The following is a 21064-nucleotide window of genomic DNA, read 5'->3' as shown; positions in this document are numbered from 1 at the left end:
AAAAAAAAAAAAGATTAAAAGCAAGCCTCCAAAATGATAATAATAGATGTTTCAGGGTGGTAGGATTATGGATAACTTAAATTTGTATTTTTTAAACTCACTGTAATGCTGTTGTGTCTTTAGTAGAAAAGGAAAAACTTAGCAATGACTTTCTTTGAATTTAACAGCCCTGAGATAGGTAGGAATGTTCAGTTGGAATTGTGGCCATCACCTCTCTGTTCAGTCTGAGTCCCTTATTCCAAGCCTGCCTAATGTGTAACACAAACGCCTGCCTGGATCACTTTTTGTGTTTGGAGAAAAATCAACTAAAATTCTAAGGAGGTATGAAACTTTTAATTAAGACTCTCTATTGGAAAACAATTTATGACTGTAATTCTGATTTTCTAGGAAGATCGCTTCTCAATCCATTCTAGGAAGAAAGAAATAGTACAGAAGTTCCTCCTTAGCCCAGAGTCCTCCTTGAGCAAGACCAACGTCACGTGCATTTACTTCTGCACGCCACCTAGGAAATCAAGCGTTCAGCTCTCTGCACCTGGACTTCGGGACCCGCTTTTAGGGATAATTAGAAGGAGGGTACTGGAAACTGGCACTCGAACAGGGAAGCCAAGCAGATGGCAGAGAAAGAGTCTCGGGTCTGTCAAAATCTTGGGAAGCAGAAAGACGGTAAGCCTGCCCTCAATGGAGACCTACAAAGAGCGCGGGCACTGGGGGAGGTACACGCCTGCTGATGGAGGCAGGACCCAGCAGGCAGGGATGCATGACCCTGAAATAATGAAATCAGACATGTTTTGAATATCTTTAGAGAAGATGAGGCAGAGGGAACAACAACAAAAAGCCTCTTAAATATTCCCGCTGTCCGCAACAAGGCAGGATGGATTTCTGAGGGTCTCACCCACGTGCAGGGGAGGCTTTTACCATGTAGCCTAGGACCCAGGGAACGGGAGTGAGCAGTGCAGAAACTCCATGGCCTCGTGCTTCAGGAGTGGAAACCAGCACTGGTGTTTGCTCTGCTGTCTTCCCTTGTCCCTCTTTTGTGGATGCAGTTGGTTTTCCCAACATAAAACGTCCCTGCCCTCACTCCCCCAACCCCGTTTGCCTACAAGGTCTAAAGCTCCCTGCTTTGACCACCGCGGTGCTGCCCAGGAATCAGAAGAAATGACTGGGTTTGCTTCCTATCCAATGTGGGAAGCCCTTGCCCAGAAGCCCAGGCTTGGTTTGTGGGGCCATCTTTCCCGGGATGGTAACTCTAATGTGATCTCAATGGCTCCATCCCCTGAACCCCAACCCTTCCATGACTTGGTTTGGAAGCCGAGAGGCTGCTGGATGTCATCAGTTCTTGCGTTTCCAAGCTCCGTCCTCATGCTAATAGCTCGTCAGAACCCTGTCACTCCAGAGGGGCACTGTGCCTTATTGGCACAATGCATCATCATGACAAGGTGTTGGATGATGTATCGCTTAAGAGATGAAGCCATCAGAGAGTAAGTCCAAGATCAGATTAAATTTAATTATGAGATAAAAGAATTCTCTTCTGTCATTCTGGTGATTAATGTACTGAGGGGAGGAATGTGAGCTTCTAGAAAAGAAGGGAAAGAGAGAGACTAAAATGTATTGACAGAAGGACAAACAGAAGGGACTTGGTGGTGACCTCCCTGGAGCCCGCTGAATCTGTGTCCTTGGCACAGAGCCCGACACCCTGCAGTTCCCCTCCACGGTGCACACCTCATCTTAAGAATGTCACACTACAGCCAGTAGCGGCTTCAGAATGCTCCTGCAAGTCCCCACTTCACTCGGACCCTGCGCTGGTCACGCCCTGTCCACGGCCTGGGCTACTGGAGAGCTGTGGCCCTCAACTGGGAGGATCCCCGTCGCAACCAGTGGGGACGTTTCAGGTTAGCACATGCGCCGCCATCCGTGTAGGGGCTCCCATGTACACCCCCAGTTAAAGCTGGTCCTCAGATCTGCTGTGTACAGAGCACGTGAGGCAGAGGCAGGGATTATCGACGAAGAGGCTCCGAGAACGGAGCGGGTGGCGGAACAGCTCCGTATCTTGCTTGTGGTGGAGTTACTTGACCGTGTGTCTGTCAAAGCTCACCAAACTAGACGTTACAAAGAGTGAATTCTGCAGCTATACATTACCAAGAGCCCAATTATATAAAAACTCAAATAGTATTCTAAATTTAAAAGATTAGTTTGGGACACTAAGCATAACCTGGACCTGTTGGGCAAACAGAGACAGGCTATCACTACGATGTGTCTGACACATAGCTTTGCCCATAACAGAGGACCAAGGAGTGTGGTGATTGGATAAAAAGCACTTCAGATGACTGTTAACATGCAGATTCCTGGGTCCACTTTCAGTATGTCTGGGCTGGGACACAGGGATCAGCATTCGTGAAGAGCTCTTGGTGGCTAGCTAGCACTCCCGTGGACCACACTGGGTAGGAAGCCCTGGGCTCTCAGTCCTCTGTCCCTGCCCTGTGGGCCAGCCTCTACCACTTGCCATGGCCAATTGCTTTATGGTCCCCCAAATATGGTGATGCCCCCCCTTGTCTGACATTCCACCTGCCTAGCAATGGCCCTGTGCTTGCTCAGCCCTTCCTAGCATGGCCTGCTGTAGGCCAGATGACAACATCTGGGGGTTTCAGGATTTCAGAGATGCTCCCCGGATGACACAGCCGAGTACTCCACGTCAGGAGTCACGGGGCTTTAGTTTGAAGAGTGGGATGGCGCTCTCTGAACCTCAGTTTTCTCATCAGGAAAAGGGGCAGCCACTACGAACCTGATTGGACTGAACGTGTTACCAAAATAGAGATGGGTTTATCAGCAGCAGCATTTCGGCCCCCTGCCTCAGCCCAGCCAGGTCTGTGGCCCGGGCACTCAGAGCTGTCTGTAGGCAGGGCTGGCACCCATGGCTCCAGACCACACGGCAGCCTGCTACACTGCTGGGTCCTCGGGCAAGCAGCTCCGCTTAGAGCAGCTCCAGAGCCATCGGAGGAGTGAAGGGGTGGGGAAGATGCTATGTGCCCCCGGGCCCCTCAGGCCAGCACTGCCCACCTCTTTCTCTCTTCTTGACCTTCGCCACCAAGGGAAATCGGAAGCAGTGGATGGGGAGGGTGGACAGGGTGAGCTGTCCATTCCCTGGAAGAGGGCCATTCCCATGGCACACACGCCTGTGGGGTGACCTTGGCTGTTTCATTTTGGGACCCATTCGACCTGGGCCCAGGATGGCAGCATTGGAGTAGGGGGTGGGGAACCCACCCATGGCAGCAGCTTGGAGTGGGGTGGGGAACTGTGGCATTCTTAGACAAGACCCTGCTCTAAATGCTGACACCAAAGGCTGCTGTGTCCTGTGTGTGTGTGTGTGTGTGTGTGTGTGTGAGAGAGAGAGAGAGAGAGAGAGAGAGAGAGAGAGAGAGAGAGATAGGGATAGACAGACAGGAAGGGAGAGAGATGAGAAGCATCAATTCTTTGTTGAGGCATCTTAGTTGTTCGTTGATTGCTTTCTCATATGTGCCTTGACCATGAGGCTACAGCACACCGAATAACAACCCCTTGCTGAAGCCAGCGACCTTGGGTCCAAGCTGGTGAGCTTTGCTCAAACCAGATGAGCCCGCGCTCAAGCTGGCAACCTCAGGGTCTGAAACCTGGGTCCTCCGTATCCCAGTCTGATGCTCTATCAACTGTGCCACCGCCTGGTCAGGCTGCTGCTGTGCCCTTAACACCCTATTTTTAAATAAAACTTAGGCTCAGAAAAGAAACGGCTGCTTGTCTAATCCAAATCAGTAACCAGACAAACCCAAGGCTGGGCACGAGTTCACTGCCAGACTGTCGCGAGGCAGCGGGCTCTCTGAGTGGCTGGGAACAGTTTCCATCTTGTTGACAAACACATGTTGCAAGGTAGGAAATTACCCTCCTCAGTGCCTGTTTTATCTCTGCTTAATTGCTGTTGGATAATAAATTACAACAGAGTCCACTAATTAAGCTAACAATGTCCATGCAACATCAATTCTTCTTCAGGGAGTTGCCTTGTTACAGAGCCTTGATTCAGTCTCTGTTAACCCACAGCACTTTATGAAGCAGATTAGAAAGATGTCGAAGCATGTGACTGGTAGGGGCCGACTCCTTGCTCCTCGCATACAGGGAGCTGCTGAGGAGGAAGGAAAGAAACCGTGTTGGACGAGGCGAGGGGCAGCCTGGCAGCTGGAAGGCAGTGGGAGAGTGCACTCCAATTCTGAGCGTGTGGTAGAACACAAAAACATTAGACTTACTTTAAAAAGTCAGCAGATAGAAGGCACCCACGGCCGACTTAGAGCTTTGCATCCTAGAACTGGAGGGAGCAGCGAGCCACCTAATCCGGTCTGCCACTCCATAGTCAGCCACCCGGCAAGAGCATGACTCGGGGGAAGTTCTGCATGAGGGGGAAACTGGGGAAAGGGAAATTCCAGCTATTTCCCAGCAAAGGCCCAGTCCTGGACTGTGAATGCCACTGAGCTCCCAGCAGGAGAGGAGGGCTTGGGGCCTGGTTCCTGTCTCTGCAGGGAGCAGACAAGTGCCCGTCTTTAGGATGAAGATTCAGAAAATTTTGACCTTGTTGTCTGGGAGCTGGGCACATGGGCATACCTGCCAGATCTATTTCTGACCCTGAGGAGGGGAGGCAAGAGGAGTAAAGGCTCTGGATGGAAGGGTGAAGAAGGTCAAGTTCATGGGGGTCTGTCTCAGACTATGTTTGGAGCTATGAGCATCATAAGGGCATTAGAGGGTGTTCTAAGTAGCCTTTAGAGGGCCTTGAAGGAGGTGGCCACCGGGCACAGGAGACAGACACAGCCGTTCAGTGAACTGGTCCTCAGGTTTAGCCAAGGCCTTGCCAGTGAGTTAGAAAATGTTCCCCTGTCCCCTCAAATAAAAAGCCTAGGGCATCTGAAGGAGCCCTCAGAGCTCTGGGAGACATTTATTAGACTCTCCTCACTCCTTTTCTCATTCATAGAAGTTGGCTCTGCAGACCAGGTTTTTATTATGCAAATATTTAAATATAATAGTATCTAATTATGTCATAGCTAATAAGTACTCAGTTCACATGCCACCTATGTAGAGGACTGGACAAAGAAGCCTGGGAGTTAAGTGTTCTTCTAAAGCTATTCCTGGTCTGTCCCTAAACCATGGTCATGGACAGCAGTGTGGCCCAGAAGCAGACATCCCCAGGGCTCAGTGTCCAGGCTCCTGCTGCCCTCCTGGCCGCCTGCTGCTGCGTCCCAGTCTTCCTCTTCCAAACATCGTGCCTGCGACACACTGTGGTCCATCTCTGGCCTGTCATTGGGCCCATCCCAAGATGCAGCGTCTGACTTGACACGACTCGCAGGCCACAGCTCCCCACCACACACATTCCTGACATCAGCAAGGCTTCCAGGGTGTGTCCCTCCTTGGTCCCCAGGAGGGGAAACTGCATGTAGAAGCAGGGGCCAAAGGCCAGGCTGGCTCCACGGCACCCATGCCTCCCTAAACTCCTGCCGGGTTCTCTGTGCCAAGTCTACACATAACACTCCCCCAAACAAGCCCAGCAGTGACTCCCTCACCCTCAGGGTCAAGTCCCAGCACCATGGCCATCATCTGGGAACTTGTTAGAAACACAGAACCTCAGGCCCTACCCTGACTTCCTGACTCAGAAACTCTGGGGGTGGGGCCCGGTAGTGGGTGCTCTCACAAGCCTTCCGGGACATTCCTCCGCACACTGATGTGTAGGCAGCTGTGTCGTGGAGCGTTCCTGGTCAGGCCCCTGCAGATCTGCCTCTGCATTCTCTTCTCTCTTCTTTCTCAGCACCGCCTTCCCTCTTGCATCCTAAGCCCTCGCCAACTCGGGCGCCTCTGTCTCCCGGCACCCAGCAGGCTGGGCCATCTTGCTCTTTCCACCCGTACCATGCTGTAGGTTGCCTGCCTCTTCCCTTGCCTCCCGGCCTCAAGTGGAAACCACTGAGAGCAGGGTGGGTGTCTTACCGACTGCCACACACAACTGCGAGTAGCATCGGCAGTAGGCGATCAAGACGTGTTTGGTAAGAGAAGGAGTACATGACTAGATAAAGACACTCACTGGATCCTTTAGTCCGTACTGCCTTTGATGCTAATGCCCCATTTCCCAATGGGAAGGCGCTGGTCCTCCCAGTCGGCCCCCTGCTCTCCACCTGCACTCTTAGCCAATGGTAAATGGTGGTAGGGCTCAGCAAATAATCTTGAGTTAAGTAGATTAGATTTGAATTTAAAATGCTTTGGTTGTGCTAGAGCAGTGGCTGTCAACCTGGTCCCTACCGCCCACTAGTGGGCGTTCCAGCTTTCATGGTGGGCGGTAGTGGAGCAAAGTATGTATTCATTTCATTTATTATATGAAAAGATAGATTTAACGATAGTAAGTTATTTTATAAAGATTTATTCTGCCAAACTTGGCAAAAATCCGACATAAGTACTTGGTAAGTAACTATTGTTATATGTTTTAACTTGCTGTAACTCTGCTTTATAAATTTAATAAAGTAAAGTTACTTCCCTACTTTATAAATCACCATTACTGTGGAACTGGTGGGCGGTTAGAAAATGTCACTACTAACAGAGATATAAAAGTGGGCGGTAGGTATAAAAAGGTTGACTACCCCTGTGCTAGAAGGTCTGGGTCCTAGTCTGCTTTGCTGACAAATACTTTCCCTTCCATGCCTCAGTTTCCTTATATTGCCTGCTACCTCCCAGGGTGGTTGTAAGGACCAAAGGATTCAGGATTTGACTGTCTGGCATCACTCCTTCAAAGGACCCCTCACCTTGAAGGGAGGCCAAGAGTATGCACTCTGAGAACAACCTGTGGTGACAGTAGAGGGAACACACCTCTTCTCTTTCCAGGTACTGACTTAATAGGAAAGCAAAGTGTGATGAGCAAAGACAACTTGTGAGCCTTCTGAATGCATGAATGAGTATGTGTGTATGAACATAAATGTGCACATGAACATGTGTGTTCACTGGACATGAAAAAAATGATAGGAGCTTACAATATATTTTTCTTTTTTTAGGTGAGAGGAGGCAAGATAGTGAGGCAGACTCCTGCACGTGCCCCAACTGGGATCCAACTGTCAAACCCATTGGAGGCCAATGCTTGAGTACTAAGCTATTTTTAGTGCCTGAGGCTGATGCACTCCAATGGAGTTAGCCTCAGTACCCTGGGCCAATGCTTGAACCAGTCAAGCCACTGGCTGTAGGAAGGCAAGAGGGAGAGACGAGGGATGGGGGGGGGGGAGAGAAGCAGATGGTTGCTTCTTCTGTGTGCCCTGACCAGGAATTGAACTCAGAACATCCAAAAACTAGGCCAACGATCTATCCACTGAGCCACTGGCCAAGGCCATTGCAGTGTATTTTGTCCAGTATCTTCCTTCCCCAGGAGAATCTGAGTCTGGCTTTGTGCCAAACATCTAGTGCTCCTCTGAAACGGAATGATAAATGTTTTCCCAATTTGTATCTTGCCTTTTATCATTATTGGTTGACATAAAATGTTTGAAATTTTTATAAATGTCAAGTGAAATGACATTTTTGGATGTTTATTCCCAATCTCAGAGAATTTCTACTAAGCTCTTTGCGCGCGCGCACACACACACACACACACACACGAACCCTGTTGGTTAGCACAGAATTGTTAAAGGAAATTCTTTATAAGGCTTTGTTTTCACTTTGTTGGTTGCTCATTTTGTGCTTTTTGAGTTATCTTGTGCATTCTCCTGAGAGATCAGAGAACACCGTGTTCTCTGAAATGTACTGCAAGCACCTTTTTCCTTCCTAGTTGGCACCTGGCTCTTGTCCCAACACTGAGAGACCAAGTCATACCACCAAACTGATGATGACCTATATAGGTGGGCATGTTCATCAGGTTTTCATGAGGAAATCTGCTAACTCTTTCTTTGAAGCTGTAAGCAGGTGTATTTCGTTATAATTACAATACATATACTTACCTATGAGCAAAGGCCTCTCAAGTTTATTCACATTTTCTTTTCAGTATGACACATGCCCATTGATCCCCTTAACATCTGTGCTGATGTAACCACTTGTGAACCCTTTCCCTGACTCAGGGAAACAACCAGAAAGCCCCCACAGAACGGTTAACAACTACCTAGTGGAGGACAACAGAAGTTACCAGAAATCCTACAAAGCCCCATTGAATATACTCTTTTCCTGGTCAGAGATGGCTCCTACCTGGGGTCCCCAGCCATGGCATGGGTACAGTATTGCTGTGTGGTTCTCCAGCGGTCCCTGGTCCAGGCAGACATCTTTCGCCTTGTTGTTGCGAAGCTGTGAAAATAAGCAAGACATCACTCATCAGAGCTCATCTGATGGAGGTGCCGCTGCCCAACCACTGTTCTTCCATGTCTTGGTCCCAACCACTCAATGGGAAGGCCAAGTGACACCCCATGTAAGGACCAAGGCCTGAATCTGTGAGGTGCTCCCTCCAACCGAAAGACAAGAGTCCTTCAATGGATGCCGTGGACAACAACTGTCGGCCTATGACTCTCGCCCAAACAGCACCCCCTGTCCCCAGCACAATAAAGATCTCAGGAAACTTCTGGACATAAAAACACTGGTCACCATTGGTTATCCAAAGTGGGCTTCGGCACCAACACTGGGTATAATAACCCTGAGAACCATAGGTCAGCTTCTCAGGTCACTACTGGCATAGAGGCATGAAAAACAGTAATCGAAAAAGCAAGCAACAGCCTTGCTATCACACAAAGCTCTAGCAATCTTTATTTGTATGTACAAAGAATATTTACTGAATGCCTGCGCTGTGCCAGGCACCATCCTGGGTGTGCAGAATGCACCTGCGGAGGAACAGACAAAAGTCCCCGAGAAACGACTTACCTAATTCGGACCTCCAGGTGCACTGTGTTCTATATGGCTGTCCACCCCACCCACCACCCTGCAATCTCAGCCACTGAGAGAACGGCAGTGCTGGTCTTCCCCATTTACACACGGTCCCCTCCAGAGTATATTCTCCACGGAAACCAAACCGACCAGAGATAAAGGAAGAAGGGGGTTCAGAGAGATGAAGGGGAGGTGGCTCCTGAGCTAAATGCTAAAAAGGATAAGTGAGAGTGATGCTGGCGATGTTCTGTGTTTCAGCCAGGTGGTGGTTACACAGATTCTTACTTCATGCTATTGTGTGCATGTGTATGCTTTATGCACATTGCCTATGTGTTCTATTTCATATAATAATCCTTAAAGGAAAAAGAGAAAAGACGAGAACAAGTGAAGTAGAGGACAGGGTAGTTCCGGCCATAAGGGTCGTATGGGCTGACCACAGAGTTCTGAGTAAGAGTTGGTGGCCCAGTGTTTGGGGGCACACTGAAGTGCTTCTGCATGTGGGAAGACAGTATGCCATACATGCACGAGTCAGGACATAGAGCATATGCATACCTTTCTTTACAAGTTATTTTAAGTCACCCCAGCTAATAGAGGTAAATATATTTTTAAAAACCAGTGAAAAGTGAATTATTGTCAAGGAAGCCTGGGCACAGACACCGGATGTCCAGTGAGGCAGAAACGCCAAGGCAGACACTTGCTCAGAGGTGTCTGTCTCCCTTTGTCACTGCGCTGGTGTCTGGTGGGGCGATGAGAGCTAGTAGGAGGGAGCACTGCAGTACAGTTGTCTGAACAAAAGGAAGTTTCATCACTAAACTGAACTTGACAACAAAATTATTCTTAAAGGAGGTGGTATAAAATGCACATAAAGTGTAATAATGTATGGGTTCAAAATCCCGGACACTACACATGAACAAAGACTGAAAAGTTGATGAAGAGGTCAGGAGACAGCCTCTTCAGGTTCTGGGATTACATGAATACATACAATGTGACTTTCCATTTCAGAGGCTCAGAGGTTTATTCTTTTTTAATTAGAGGTTATCATAAGGTTATCAAGAGCTAGGCATAAATAATTCAAATGGCTAGAAAGATTTAAAAGACAAAAAACAGCCCAGGTTAAAAAAAAACAACAACAAAAAACTAGGCAAAGAGAAAGGAGCATGCAACCCAGAAATATTCATTGGCCTGGGGACAGACTCTGCAATGGAACTGAACAGGAGAAAGGGCCGGTGTGAGCTGCAGCTGCACACTGCCTACTCCTTTCCCACTGCCCAGGGCTCTGGCTGGTGTGAAAGGCACCAGCAGGAGTTGAGTGTTACAAACAGAGCTGTCTGAATAAGGGTGGGTTTTGTTACAAACTGATTTTGATGAGTCTGATTTCTTTCACTTAACACTCTAGCCCAGGAGTAGTCAACAGTTTTTGCCCCTGGGCCAGGTTAGAAAGAAAACTTTTTTCAGGGGCTGGACAAAATATTAAAATTAAAAAATGTTAAATACAAAAACGATTTGTTTAATTAAATAAAATTTTATTATGTAATTTGTTTATGAATAAATGTAAGTAATTTAGTACAACAAATTAACAACAACAACAAAAACTAATGTGACATGTTGAGGCGCTTTGCATCGCCTATTATTTTTTTAATATCTGGCTCTATACTTGTAGTAGCTATTCTTAACACACCCTCCAAATGTAAATCATTCAATCCTGATCTTGTACTTTTATTTAGATTCATTAAAGAAAAAGTTTGTTCACAAATGTAAGTTGAGCTAAAGATTACTGAAGATATCGTAGTTTTATGTATAATGACTTAAAAGTACTACTTATTTCATTTCCACAGTGCGTCGAGCGGAGAATATTAAAAATTTAATCGCGGGCCGCATAAACTCATTACGTGGGTCATATCGGCCCGCAGGCCGTATGTTGGCCATGCCAGCTCTAGCCCATCTGAAATATATTTCAGTTTATGGTGAGCTCAGCAAACGGGGCGTAATAGCCAATGCCTAAAATGTTAACGCTGATCATGTCTGGGAATTGGAGTAAGTTCTGTTTTCATCTTTACATTTTCTACAGAATATATGCAGGACATTTATTACTTAAAAGAGATAGGAAATTTTGCAAAAACTACCCCCGACCAAAACCAGCCATGAACTCGATGTTACCTCCACGGCCTCCCGCTGCTCAGCTGCAGGGTCAGCACTTACGCTGTGCAGCTGGAGCTGTGTGGTGCTCAGCCCGTGCAGCTGTGCCCTGGCCATTGCCTGGCACTTGCCCGTGTTTAATCTTTCTTTGTGAATACTAGTTTTTCTTCCAGTTATAACATCACATAAACACTAGTGATAACTGGGAAACCCACATAAAAACTGCCTGTCCCGCTACCCAGAGCTGACTCAAACTATCACTGCCATTTCCCAGCGCTATTCTTTCCCTTGCTTCTAATATTATATAGTAGTTCTTCTGGCTTTGGCTGGGTGTCTAAGTGGATAGAGCATTGTCCTGGCGCACTCAGGTCACGGGCTCAATCCATGATCAGGGCACACATGAGAAGCGGCCAATAAGTGCACAACTAAATGAAACAACTAAAAGAATCGACAAGTTGACACTTCTCTCTCTCTCTCTCTCTCTCTCCCTCCCTCCCTCTCCCTTTTTCTCTCTCTGTCTCTCTCAAATCAATGGAAAAATAAAAAAAAATAAAATTAAATAGCAACTAATCCAGCTTTATAATCCTGACTTTTCGCTTTGAAGAATTGTATTAGTATTTTTCTCATGTCATCAAACTTTTGCACAAGCCTTTTGAAATGGCTACAAAATATTTCAAACCATTAAGATAGCGTTATTTCACTAATCTTTATGTTAACTTCAAAATTTTTGAACCAAAAAAAAAAAAAAAGTCACTGAGATGAACAATTTTACTCTCAAATCTTTGTCCTCATTTCAGATTATTTGCTCAGGACAAGAGTGGAATGACTATCATTAAGCCTTTTAGCACATGCGGTTCAAATTGCTTTTTAAAAGGCTTATTTCAATTTGTGCTCCAACCGGAGGATACGTGGCTTTTCATATTACCAAGACCTCGCTGGCAGAGCACCAGCATATAATCTCAAAATGAGTTATTTGTTTGCTTGGTAGTCGAAAAAAAGCCATCACAATATATTTTAAAATTAATTTTAGCTTCTTTGATTATGACATAAATTTAAATTTTTCATGTGTTTTCCAACTCTTTGTATTTTTTTTTTGTACTTTACTTTCCTTTGGGGATTTTTAATTATCTTATTTAGATTAAAACTTTAGTTAAATCAATTTGCAGGGCTCATTATAGAAGAATGGTATTGTCCATTCCTCAATGATATTTATGGCATACGTATTTCCAGTGCAGCATATTATTTTTTTATTCACTTGATGTATAGATTACTTTAATATTTATGAGCTCAGGCCCATTATCCCTTTCCTTTGCATTTTCTTGCCCAGCATCATTTCTTAGAAAGCCTTTCCTTCCCCTTTCAGAGATCAGATTCATAGCTGTTTCCGCAGGGCTCCATTACAGTTTCTCTGCTTTCATTTAATGCTACAGTTCATCTGAAATTCACTTTGGGATACGGTGAGCTGTAAGAATCTAAATTGTCTTTTTTTTTTTTTTTCTAAACAGCGAGGCAATTTACCTAATTGTCTCACAAATGTTCCATCATTTTTCAAGGCTTCCTTTATATTTAATCTTACTTTGGTAACAAGCAAACACCCAAAGCACCCCAAACCATGCTTTCATTTTGAGGAGGCACAGACAAGGCACCTTGGGCATTTTAACTGCTACTGTGCGCCAGGTACTATTCTAAGAGCTCAACCCATCGCGCCTGTTTCACTTCCCAACAACTCTCGGCAGTAAGCATTTTCCTTCCCCCGTTTTACAGAAGAGGGAATGGAAGCTGAGCGCAGCCGCTCCGGGCGGTGGATTTCTCCATGAGCCTGGTTCCAGGGTCTTCACGCGTCCCTGACCACAACACAAACTGCCTCCACAAGAAGCAAGCTTCCCACTCCAAATTCCTGCTCGGGAAGAACACCTCACCCAGACCCTGATGGCTTAACTTGGGGCTGATTTACAATAGCCAGAATCTGGAAGCAGCCCAACTGCCCATCAGTAGATAAGTGCATAAACAAAGTTGTGGTACATTTACACGATGGGAACTACTGGGCTGTAAAAAAAAACACCCCCAAAAAACCAAAAAGGAAATCTTACCCTTTGGGACAGCATGGATGGACCTAAAGAGCATTATGCCAAGTGAAATAAGCCAGCCAGGGAAAGACAAGTACCATATGATTTCACTACGTGTGTAATCTAATGAACAAAATAAACTAACAAACAAAATAGAAACAGACTCATAAATAGAGAACAGCTGTCAGAGGGGAAGGATTTTGGGGGGGGGGCTTGGGTAGAAAACGTGAAGGGATCAAACAAACAAAAATAATAAATCAAAACTCAAAGACACAAGCAAGAGGTGATTCCCAGAGGGAGAGGGGTGGGGGAGGTGGAGGAGGAGGGTAAAGAGGAATAAATGGTGATGGAAGGAGACCTGACTTGGGGAGGTGAACACACAATGCAATATACAGGTGATGTGTTATAGAATTGTATGCCTGAAACCTATATAATTTTATTAACCAATGTCACCCCGATAAATTCAATTAAAAAAGACATCAGGCATAAAGCAGGGAAGTTCGCAGTTGTAGGAAAAGTCAAAGAGAGCCTTGCTAGCTTCAGCCTAGATCTAGAGAGATAGATATGTGTGTATAAAAAGTATGCGTGTGTGTTTATAAAAATATACAACACAGTAGACCACACATCAATATGTATACATTATACTGTATACAGACTCAGTATGCCTATGTCCAATCTTGGTTTCACGACTGATAGGCTGTAAAACCTTAGATAATTGATTTCATTTCTCTAATACTAAGCTTTCTTTTTAATAAAAATAAAAATACTACTCCTACCTCATAAGGTGACAGTGAAACGAACACATACGTGAAAAGCAATAGAATAGTGTGTGGCATTTTGAAAGTGCCCAGGAAGTGTTCATGGCTGTTATTATTTTCAAATTTTTCTAAAATGTGTATGTCTGACCCTTGTAAGAAGAGAAAAGCCAATCTGTTTTCATGAGTAGCAAGGTGATGTCATCTCATCACAGGAAATCTGAGAAGACCATCTCGCCCTTCCTTTGCGGGTAAATGGCTCCAGCCCACAGCACTAAGCAATGGAGAGTTCCAGTCCCCACTCCATCGTATACCCAACTTCCTAGTTAATGTCCCATTTACAGGTCCCAGGGGACCTCAAAATCAAAATGTCCTGAAGAGAACTAACTCATCATCCAGTCCACACCCAACGCAAAAGGATGGCCCGTGCCCCATGGTAACGTTACGTTTGTCCCTTCTACCAGCTGGTAAGAGCCTTGCCGTCAGGGACTGAACCACCAAAAACGACTCACTGAATGAACGAATGACTCTGGTCCTCATTTTCCGCCACCAAAGCAACATACAACCCAATGCACAGCCATGCGAGAGCTGAGAGCATGCATGGTCTTAATTACCTCCCCGTAGGCAATGGTGTTATTGTATCTTCTCATTTCTGGGTAAACGTGGTCCAGGTACCACTGGAAATTCTTACACTTTAAGCTTTTCCTTAAGGCTCTTCTTTCAGAGACATCCCCTATGTCAATTCCTGGGTTCTGGAGGGAGAGAGAGGCAAAGGCCGTTAGTGACTGGGAAGCTCTGTACGCTTACTCAGAAGGTCCTATGAAGGGGACCTATTTGGTCATCTAGCCCCAAGCTAGACACAGCTGTCCTCAGAACACAATACGCAGTCCCCCCCAAATCAGCTGCCTCTGATCATTGCTGTGTGAAAAGGACTTGGGGACACACTGATGTGGCAACCTATGTTCCCAACTCCATCTCTCCCATCTTTCCTGAGCCAGTTATTAGAGGGATTATTTGATTAAGACAGGAGAATAGATGCATACAAACCACCTCCTGTCTTTCTTTTCTACACGTGTGTAATTTCCCCCTTTGTTGGGGAAATTTTTCTTTGTGAAGTTCATTTATGCAGAAGTGAAAATAATTTTCCATTGCAAAGCTTGTAATGATGTCCTAATGAATAATTCACTCTGCTTTTACAGAAATGAACCTGTAATGGGCTGCTGTGTGCTGACAGGGGGAAATAAAGGAGCTGAAATACGATTCCACAGACTCAGCCGCAAGATGGCCGTGAACCAGGGGAGAAGGGACGCCGGCCAGGCAGCAACCTGGGGAAGCAGGGGAAGAGTTCAAATTATTTCATTAAGATTTCTTCTTGGGCAACCAAACAATGATTTCAAAGGAACATCCTTTTAAATGTCAAACATTAAAATTCAAAGGCAAACCTGGGCAGCACTATTTAATTCTTCATTTTCATGTACTTAGCATGATTAATGAGAATGGTCATTTGTAAAGAATGTGCTAGGGTGCACTGGTGTTAGGGACCCCAGGTTGTTTGTAATGCTGGAGAAAGCATAGGGGTAGAGTTAGCAGCCTTGAGTACTTAGGACTCTAAGTCACAGCTCCTCGTGTGCAAAACAGAAAAAATAACACTGATCCCATTGACACCACAGGGCTGTGGGCAGAGGTGAATGAAGACTCGACTTCACACCCCTGCCTTACCACGTGCTATGTGCAGAACATCAAGCAGGCCACCGTTAACCTCCAGAGCTTCAGTTTCCTCATCTGTAAAATGGACGTCACACTAGCTTCACATCAAGCTAGCATTTACTGAACACTTAATACCTGCTTTGCTCTGTGCTAAGCCTTATTTTTAGTTTCCCAGGAGCCCTAGGAGGTAAATGCTAATAATCCCTATTGTACAGATGAGGAATCTGAAGCCAATGGTTCCTAAATCATGAGGCTGTTATGAGGGCTAAATGAGATATTGCAAAGAAGGGATTTATCTAGTGCCTGGGACATACTAAGGGTTCAACAAATGTTGCCTATCTTTAGGTCTTAACATGCAAAATCACTTACAGTGTAACAGCTCGAAAATGATAGGTTGCGGTGGGGGTTTTCTATACTTTAGAACCTATTTCCATAATTGTAACAACAATAATATAAATTATTCATTTTTATCGTCTTTATTCACAGACCTTGCACATATTCAACTGCATTTCTGCTGTTCTGGGCTCCAGCTTCCTGAAACACAGGAGCTACTATATTTCTCAGTAGGAACAATTCTAGGCAACTCTCTTAAGGGCATGGCCCAGACATCCGGCTGAGGAGATACACCCAACATGGCGGAGGGTTCTGGTTACCCCACTGTGCTGTGCAGGACAAAAATACTCACCAACATCCCCATACCCCATGCCAGGCACTGCTCTAAGTAAGGCATGTGTACTCAGATTCAGGACTGTAGATTGAGTTCTCACAGTTACCAGGGAAAGGGGGCCCGCTACTGTCCCTATTTTGTAGCTGAGGGACCTAAGATACAAGGTACAAAGGCAGTATGAACAGATTTATTCATAACTAGTCAGTGGCAGAGCTGGGATTCAAAGGGCTGCAGTGATATGGGGATTTTCCTAGGGTCCATGCCGGGCAGCTGAGTAAACAAGGAGTTCAGCATACAAGAGGAGCACACGCCACAGGAGGGCACACGGTTCGAGCAGATGACAGGGTCTGCTGCCAAAAACGTTGGGCAAGCATCTTCTGGTCACAGTGTATGTTTAGGAGCAAGGCATCCAGATTAATGTAATGAGACTGGGGCAATACAACCCTTTTCATCCTTGTAAATGGATTTTGAGATTTCTGTTGTCACAGTCCCCATGGGCAGTGAGGGCTCTAAAACCTGGAGGCCTGTGGACTCCCTCAAAATGCATTTATAATTTTTCAAGCACGAGCATCCTTCTGGGGAGGAAGCATCAGCTAATTAAAGGGATCAGCGGCCCATCAAACACAAGGCTCACTGTTCTAGGGAGAGGGGAAGGGATGTGGGCCCTACCTCTAGCGGCAGGTTCCACGCTATGTACACGTGAGACTTGTAGTCGTCCATCCAGACCTCAGCCACCCGGAGAGCATTCCTCTTGGTGTAGAAGCCGATGTTGCTGTTGTATGGCTTCTTTTTCCGCTCGATGTGGGCCACCCGTGAGCAAGGCAGGACCTCCATGCTGCCCCCGCAGAGCCACACCTGCAGGCGCAAGGACTTCATCAGAGCTTGACAGAGAAGTTCCCAGAGGTCACTGCCTTCCCCGAGGCCCGGAGGCAATGGCTCAGGAGACTTAGCATGACTGAGAAATAACACATTTTAATAAATAAAGCCACTGAGATTTCAGGGTTGGTTTGTTAATGCAGCTCCTAACCTAACTAAAACAGGTAGAAAAGAAGACCTGGGGAATGTTCATAGATATAGCAGTTCAGGATACTAAAATCTAGCTCTGGGTAAGAGAGGACCATAAACCGAAGGTGCTCCTGGCGACACATGGCTTTCATACTTCTCAGTAGTGCATTGGCATCCATAAAGGCTTCTCCCGTCCCCATCTGGTTGTAGCTGTGCCCAGCCAATACCGCCGAGAAAGAAGAACCACCCACCTGACCCCAGCCCAAATTGCCAAACTCCAGAATTGTGAGCAAATCTTTGTTATTTTTAAGCCACTAAATTTGGGCTTATACAAACTAACTGATACACACAAAATAGTCAAAGAACTAAGTAAGAAACAGCTGTGTGGCTGGAACTCAGGGTAGAAGAGAGGAGAGAGGCATGAAAGGAGGGTGGAGGGGCAGGTGAGGTGCGCACCAGCAGGGCCTCTAGGCCACGTTAAGAAAATTGGTCTTCGTTCTAAATGAGAAGCTGCTGAAAGATTTGGATTCAAAAAGATCAAGTGTGGGGAATATATTAACAGTGGGGGGGGGCACAGAAAACAGGAGGGTCTTACTGTCATCCGCGGGAGAAAAGGCAGTAGCTTTGGCTAGGACAGCAGAACATAAGAAATAGGGATATGGACAGATTGAAGGCTTAACAGGCAAAATCACCAGGAACAGATGGTATACGGCAGGGAGGGAGAAGGGGGATCAAGAAGGACTCCCAGGTTTCTTGCTCGTGCAGTCTGATCTATAGTAGTAGCATTTTTCACTAGATCAACAGCCTGCCTAGCCACCCAGGCCTCGGGAGGCAGATGACAACATCCCTTTCAGCAATTCCTTAAAAGCATTCTACACCATGACCAACTAGATTGATCCCAAGGATAGAAGGAGCCTTCAATATCTGTAAATCAATCAAAGTGATAGATATATCCTATGAACAAAATAAATGATAAAAATTATACGATCATCTCAATAAATGTAGAAAAAAGCATTTGATAAAATGCAACATCCTCAGCAGGCCCTGGCTTGGTAGCTCAGTTGGTTAGAGCACCATTCCAATAACCTTAGGTTGTAGATTTGATCTCCAGCCAGGGCACATACAACAATCCACCAATGAATGCATAAATAAGTGGAACAACCAAACATACTTCTCTCTCTCTTCCCCTTTCTCTCTAAAACCCTCTCTAAAATCAATTTAAAAAAAAACATGCTCTCAGCAAAGACTTTAATTAGGCTATATATGACAAAGCCACAGCTAATATCACATTCGATTGTGAGAAGCTTAAAGACTTTTCTCTAAAATCTGGAACAAGACAAGAATGCTATCACCACTTCTATTCAGCTTAGTATTGAAAGTCCTCAGCACAGCAATCAGACAAGAAACAGAAATGAAAGGCACCAAAATCGGAAAGGAAGAAGTAAAACTCACTATTTGCAAATGACATGGTAGTATATATGGAAAACCCTAAAGACTCTACTAAAAAGCTGTTAGAGCTAATAAATGAATTCAGTAAAGTGGCAATATACAGAAGTGTGTTGCATTTTTATACACCATAATGAGTGATCAGAAGGAGAGATGAGGAAAACAATCCCATTTACAATTGCATCAAAAGGCATAAAATACCTAGGAATATTTAACTGAAGAAGTGAACAGTTATATTGTCTGAACAGAATAACACATTGAAGAAATAAAGTGAAGAGGATACAAATAAATGGGAGGATAAACTACCATGCTTGCAGATTGAGAAGATTAACATTGTTAGAATGGTCATTACTACTTAAAGTAATGGTCATTACTACTTAAAGTAATATACAGATTCAATAAAATCCCTATTAAAATACAAATGGCATTCTTCTCAGAACTAGAATGACTAATCCTAAAATTTATATGGAATCACAAAGGACCCTGAATAGCCAAAGTAACCTTGAAATAGAATAAAGTAGGAGGTACCATCCTCCCAGATTTCAAAATATACTATAAAGCTATAATAAACAAAACAGTGTGGTACTGGCATAAAAAGCAGGTGCATAGGCAAATGGGATAGAATAGAAATCCCAGAAATAAATCTTTAATTATATGGCCAATTAATATATGACAAAGGAGACAAGGAAACACACTGGGGTAAAGACGGTTTTTTCAATAAGTGTGATGGCTTGAAAGATTGATGCAAAAAATGAAATTGAACATCCTTACATCATGTACAAAAAATAAAGTCAAAAGGATTCAAGACTTAAATGTAAGACCTGAAACCATAAAACTAGAAGAAAACATAGGCTGTAAACTCTTTGACATCAGTCTTAGTAATATCTTTGTGGATATGTCTCCTCAGGCAAGGACAACAAAAGAAAAATAAACAAATGGGACTACTTCAAATTAAAATGTTTTTGCTCAGCAAAGTAAACCGTCAGCAAAATGAAAAGACAACCTACTGAATGGAAGGTATTTCCTAATAATACATCTGCTAAGGGGTTAATATCATATATATATTAATTTATTTATGATAACGATTTGAATAGGAGTGAGGTGACATCTTACAGTGATTTTGATTTATGTTTCCCAGATGATTAATGATGTTAAGCCTCTTTCCATATGTCTATTGGCCATCTGTATGTTCTCTCTACTGAAATATCTATCAGGTCCTCTGCCAACTTTTAAATTGAATTATTTGGATTTCTTTGGTGTTAAGTTGTTTGAGTTTTATATATATATATATATATATATATATATATATATATATATATATAAATTAATAAATTATGTGTTGGCAAACATGTGGAAAAAAAGAACTGTTATATATTAGAATTGTAAATTTGTGCAGCCACTATGGAAAACACTATAGAAATTCTTCAAAAAGTTAAACATAGAGCTGCCAGATGACCTAGCCATTCCCCATCTGGTTATTTATTGGAAAACAAAAACAAAACACTAATTCTAAAAGAGATGTGCACCCTTATGTTCATTGCAGCACTATTTACAGTAGCCAAAATATGGAAACAACCTGGGTGTCAACTGATCAATGAATGGATCAAGAAGATGTGGTCTAGCCCTGGCCGGTTGGCTCAGCGGTAGAGCGTCGGCCTGGCGTGTGGGGGACCCGGGTTCGATTCCTGGCCAGGGCACATAGGAGAAGCGCCCATTTGCTTCTCCACCTCCCTCCCTCCTTCCTCTCTGTCTCTCTCTTGCCCTCCCGCAGCCAAGGCTCCATTGGAGCAAAGATGGCCCGGGCGCTGGGGATGGCTCCTTGGCCTCTGCCCCAGGTGCTAGAGTGGCTCCAGTTGCGGCAGAGCGATGCCCCGGAGGGGCAGAGCATCGCCCCCTGGTGGGCAGAGCGTCGCCCCTGGTGGGCATGCCGGGTGGATCCCGGTCGGGCGCATGCGGGAGTCTGTCTGACTGTCTCTCCCCATTTCCAGCTTCAGAAAAATACAAAAAAAAAAAAAAAAAAAAAAAAAAAAAAAGAAGATGTGGTCCATATATATATACACAATGGAATATTACCCAGCCTTAAAAAAGAATGAAATCTTGCCATTTGCCAGAACATGAACAGATAAGCAAAATGAGTCTAAAAGAGAAAGACAAATACTATATGATTTCACTTATATGTGGAATCTAAAAAAAATGAATAAACAAAACAGAAACAGACCCATATTAGAGAGAAGAAGCTCATAGTTGCCAAAAGGGAAGTGGGGGGTGGGGGTGAGGGATTAGGTAAAAACAAGCAAACAAACAAAAATGAGTGGGGGCAAAGATCATCACAAGTCTCCAAATGCAAAGAAGTCTTAGGCAGAACACATCCCCTTCTGCTTCAGAACTGGCGATGCCCTGGAAGG

General features: G+C 44.9%; 1 protein-coding gene across 3 annotated transcripts in view; it reads right to left on the bottom strand.

The window, feature by feature from the left end:
- GALNT17 (polypeptide N-acetylgalactosaminyltransferase 17) overlaps window positions 1-21064 on the bottom strand; it is a 466786-nt gene that overhangs the window by 19401 nt on the left and 426321 nt on the right. For all 3 annotated transcript variants that reach the window (XM_066274629.1, XM_066274630.1, XM_066274631.1), the window contains 3 exons: window positions 16878-17063; window positions 14449-14586; window positions 8212-8307 (listed from right to left, as the gene is read on the bottom strand). In XM_066274629.1, the coding sequence (XP_066130726.1) occupies window positions 8212-8307; window positions 14449-14586; window positions 16878-17063 (420 nt within the window). The remainder of the gene's footprint in view (window positions 1-8211; window positions 8308-14448; window positions 14587-16877; window positions 17064-21064) is intronic.

This window comes from Saccopteryx bilineata, chromosome 4 (assembly GCF_036850765.1).
Source record: "Saccopteryx bilineata isolate mSacBil1 chromosome 4, mSacBil1_pri_phased_curated, whole genome shotgun sequence".
NCBI lineage: Eukaryota > Metazoa > Chordata > Mammalia > Chiroptera > Emballonuridae > Saccopteryx > Saccopteryx bilineata.
This window is presented reverse-complemented; position numbering and strand designations above follow the sequence as displayed.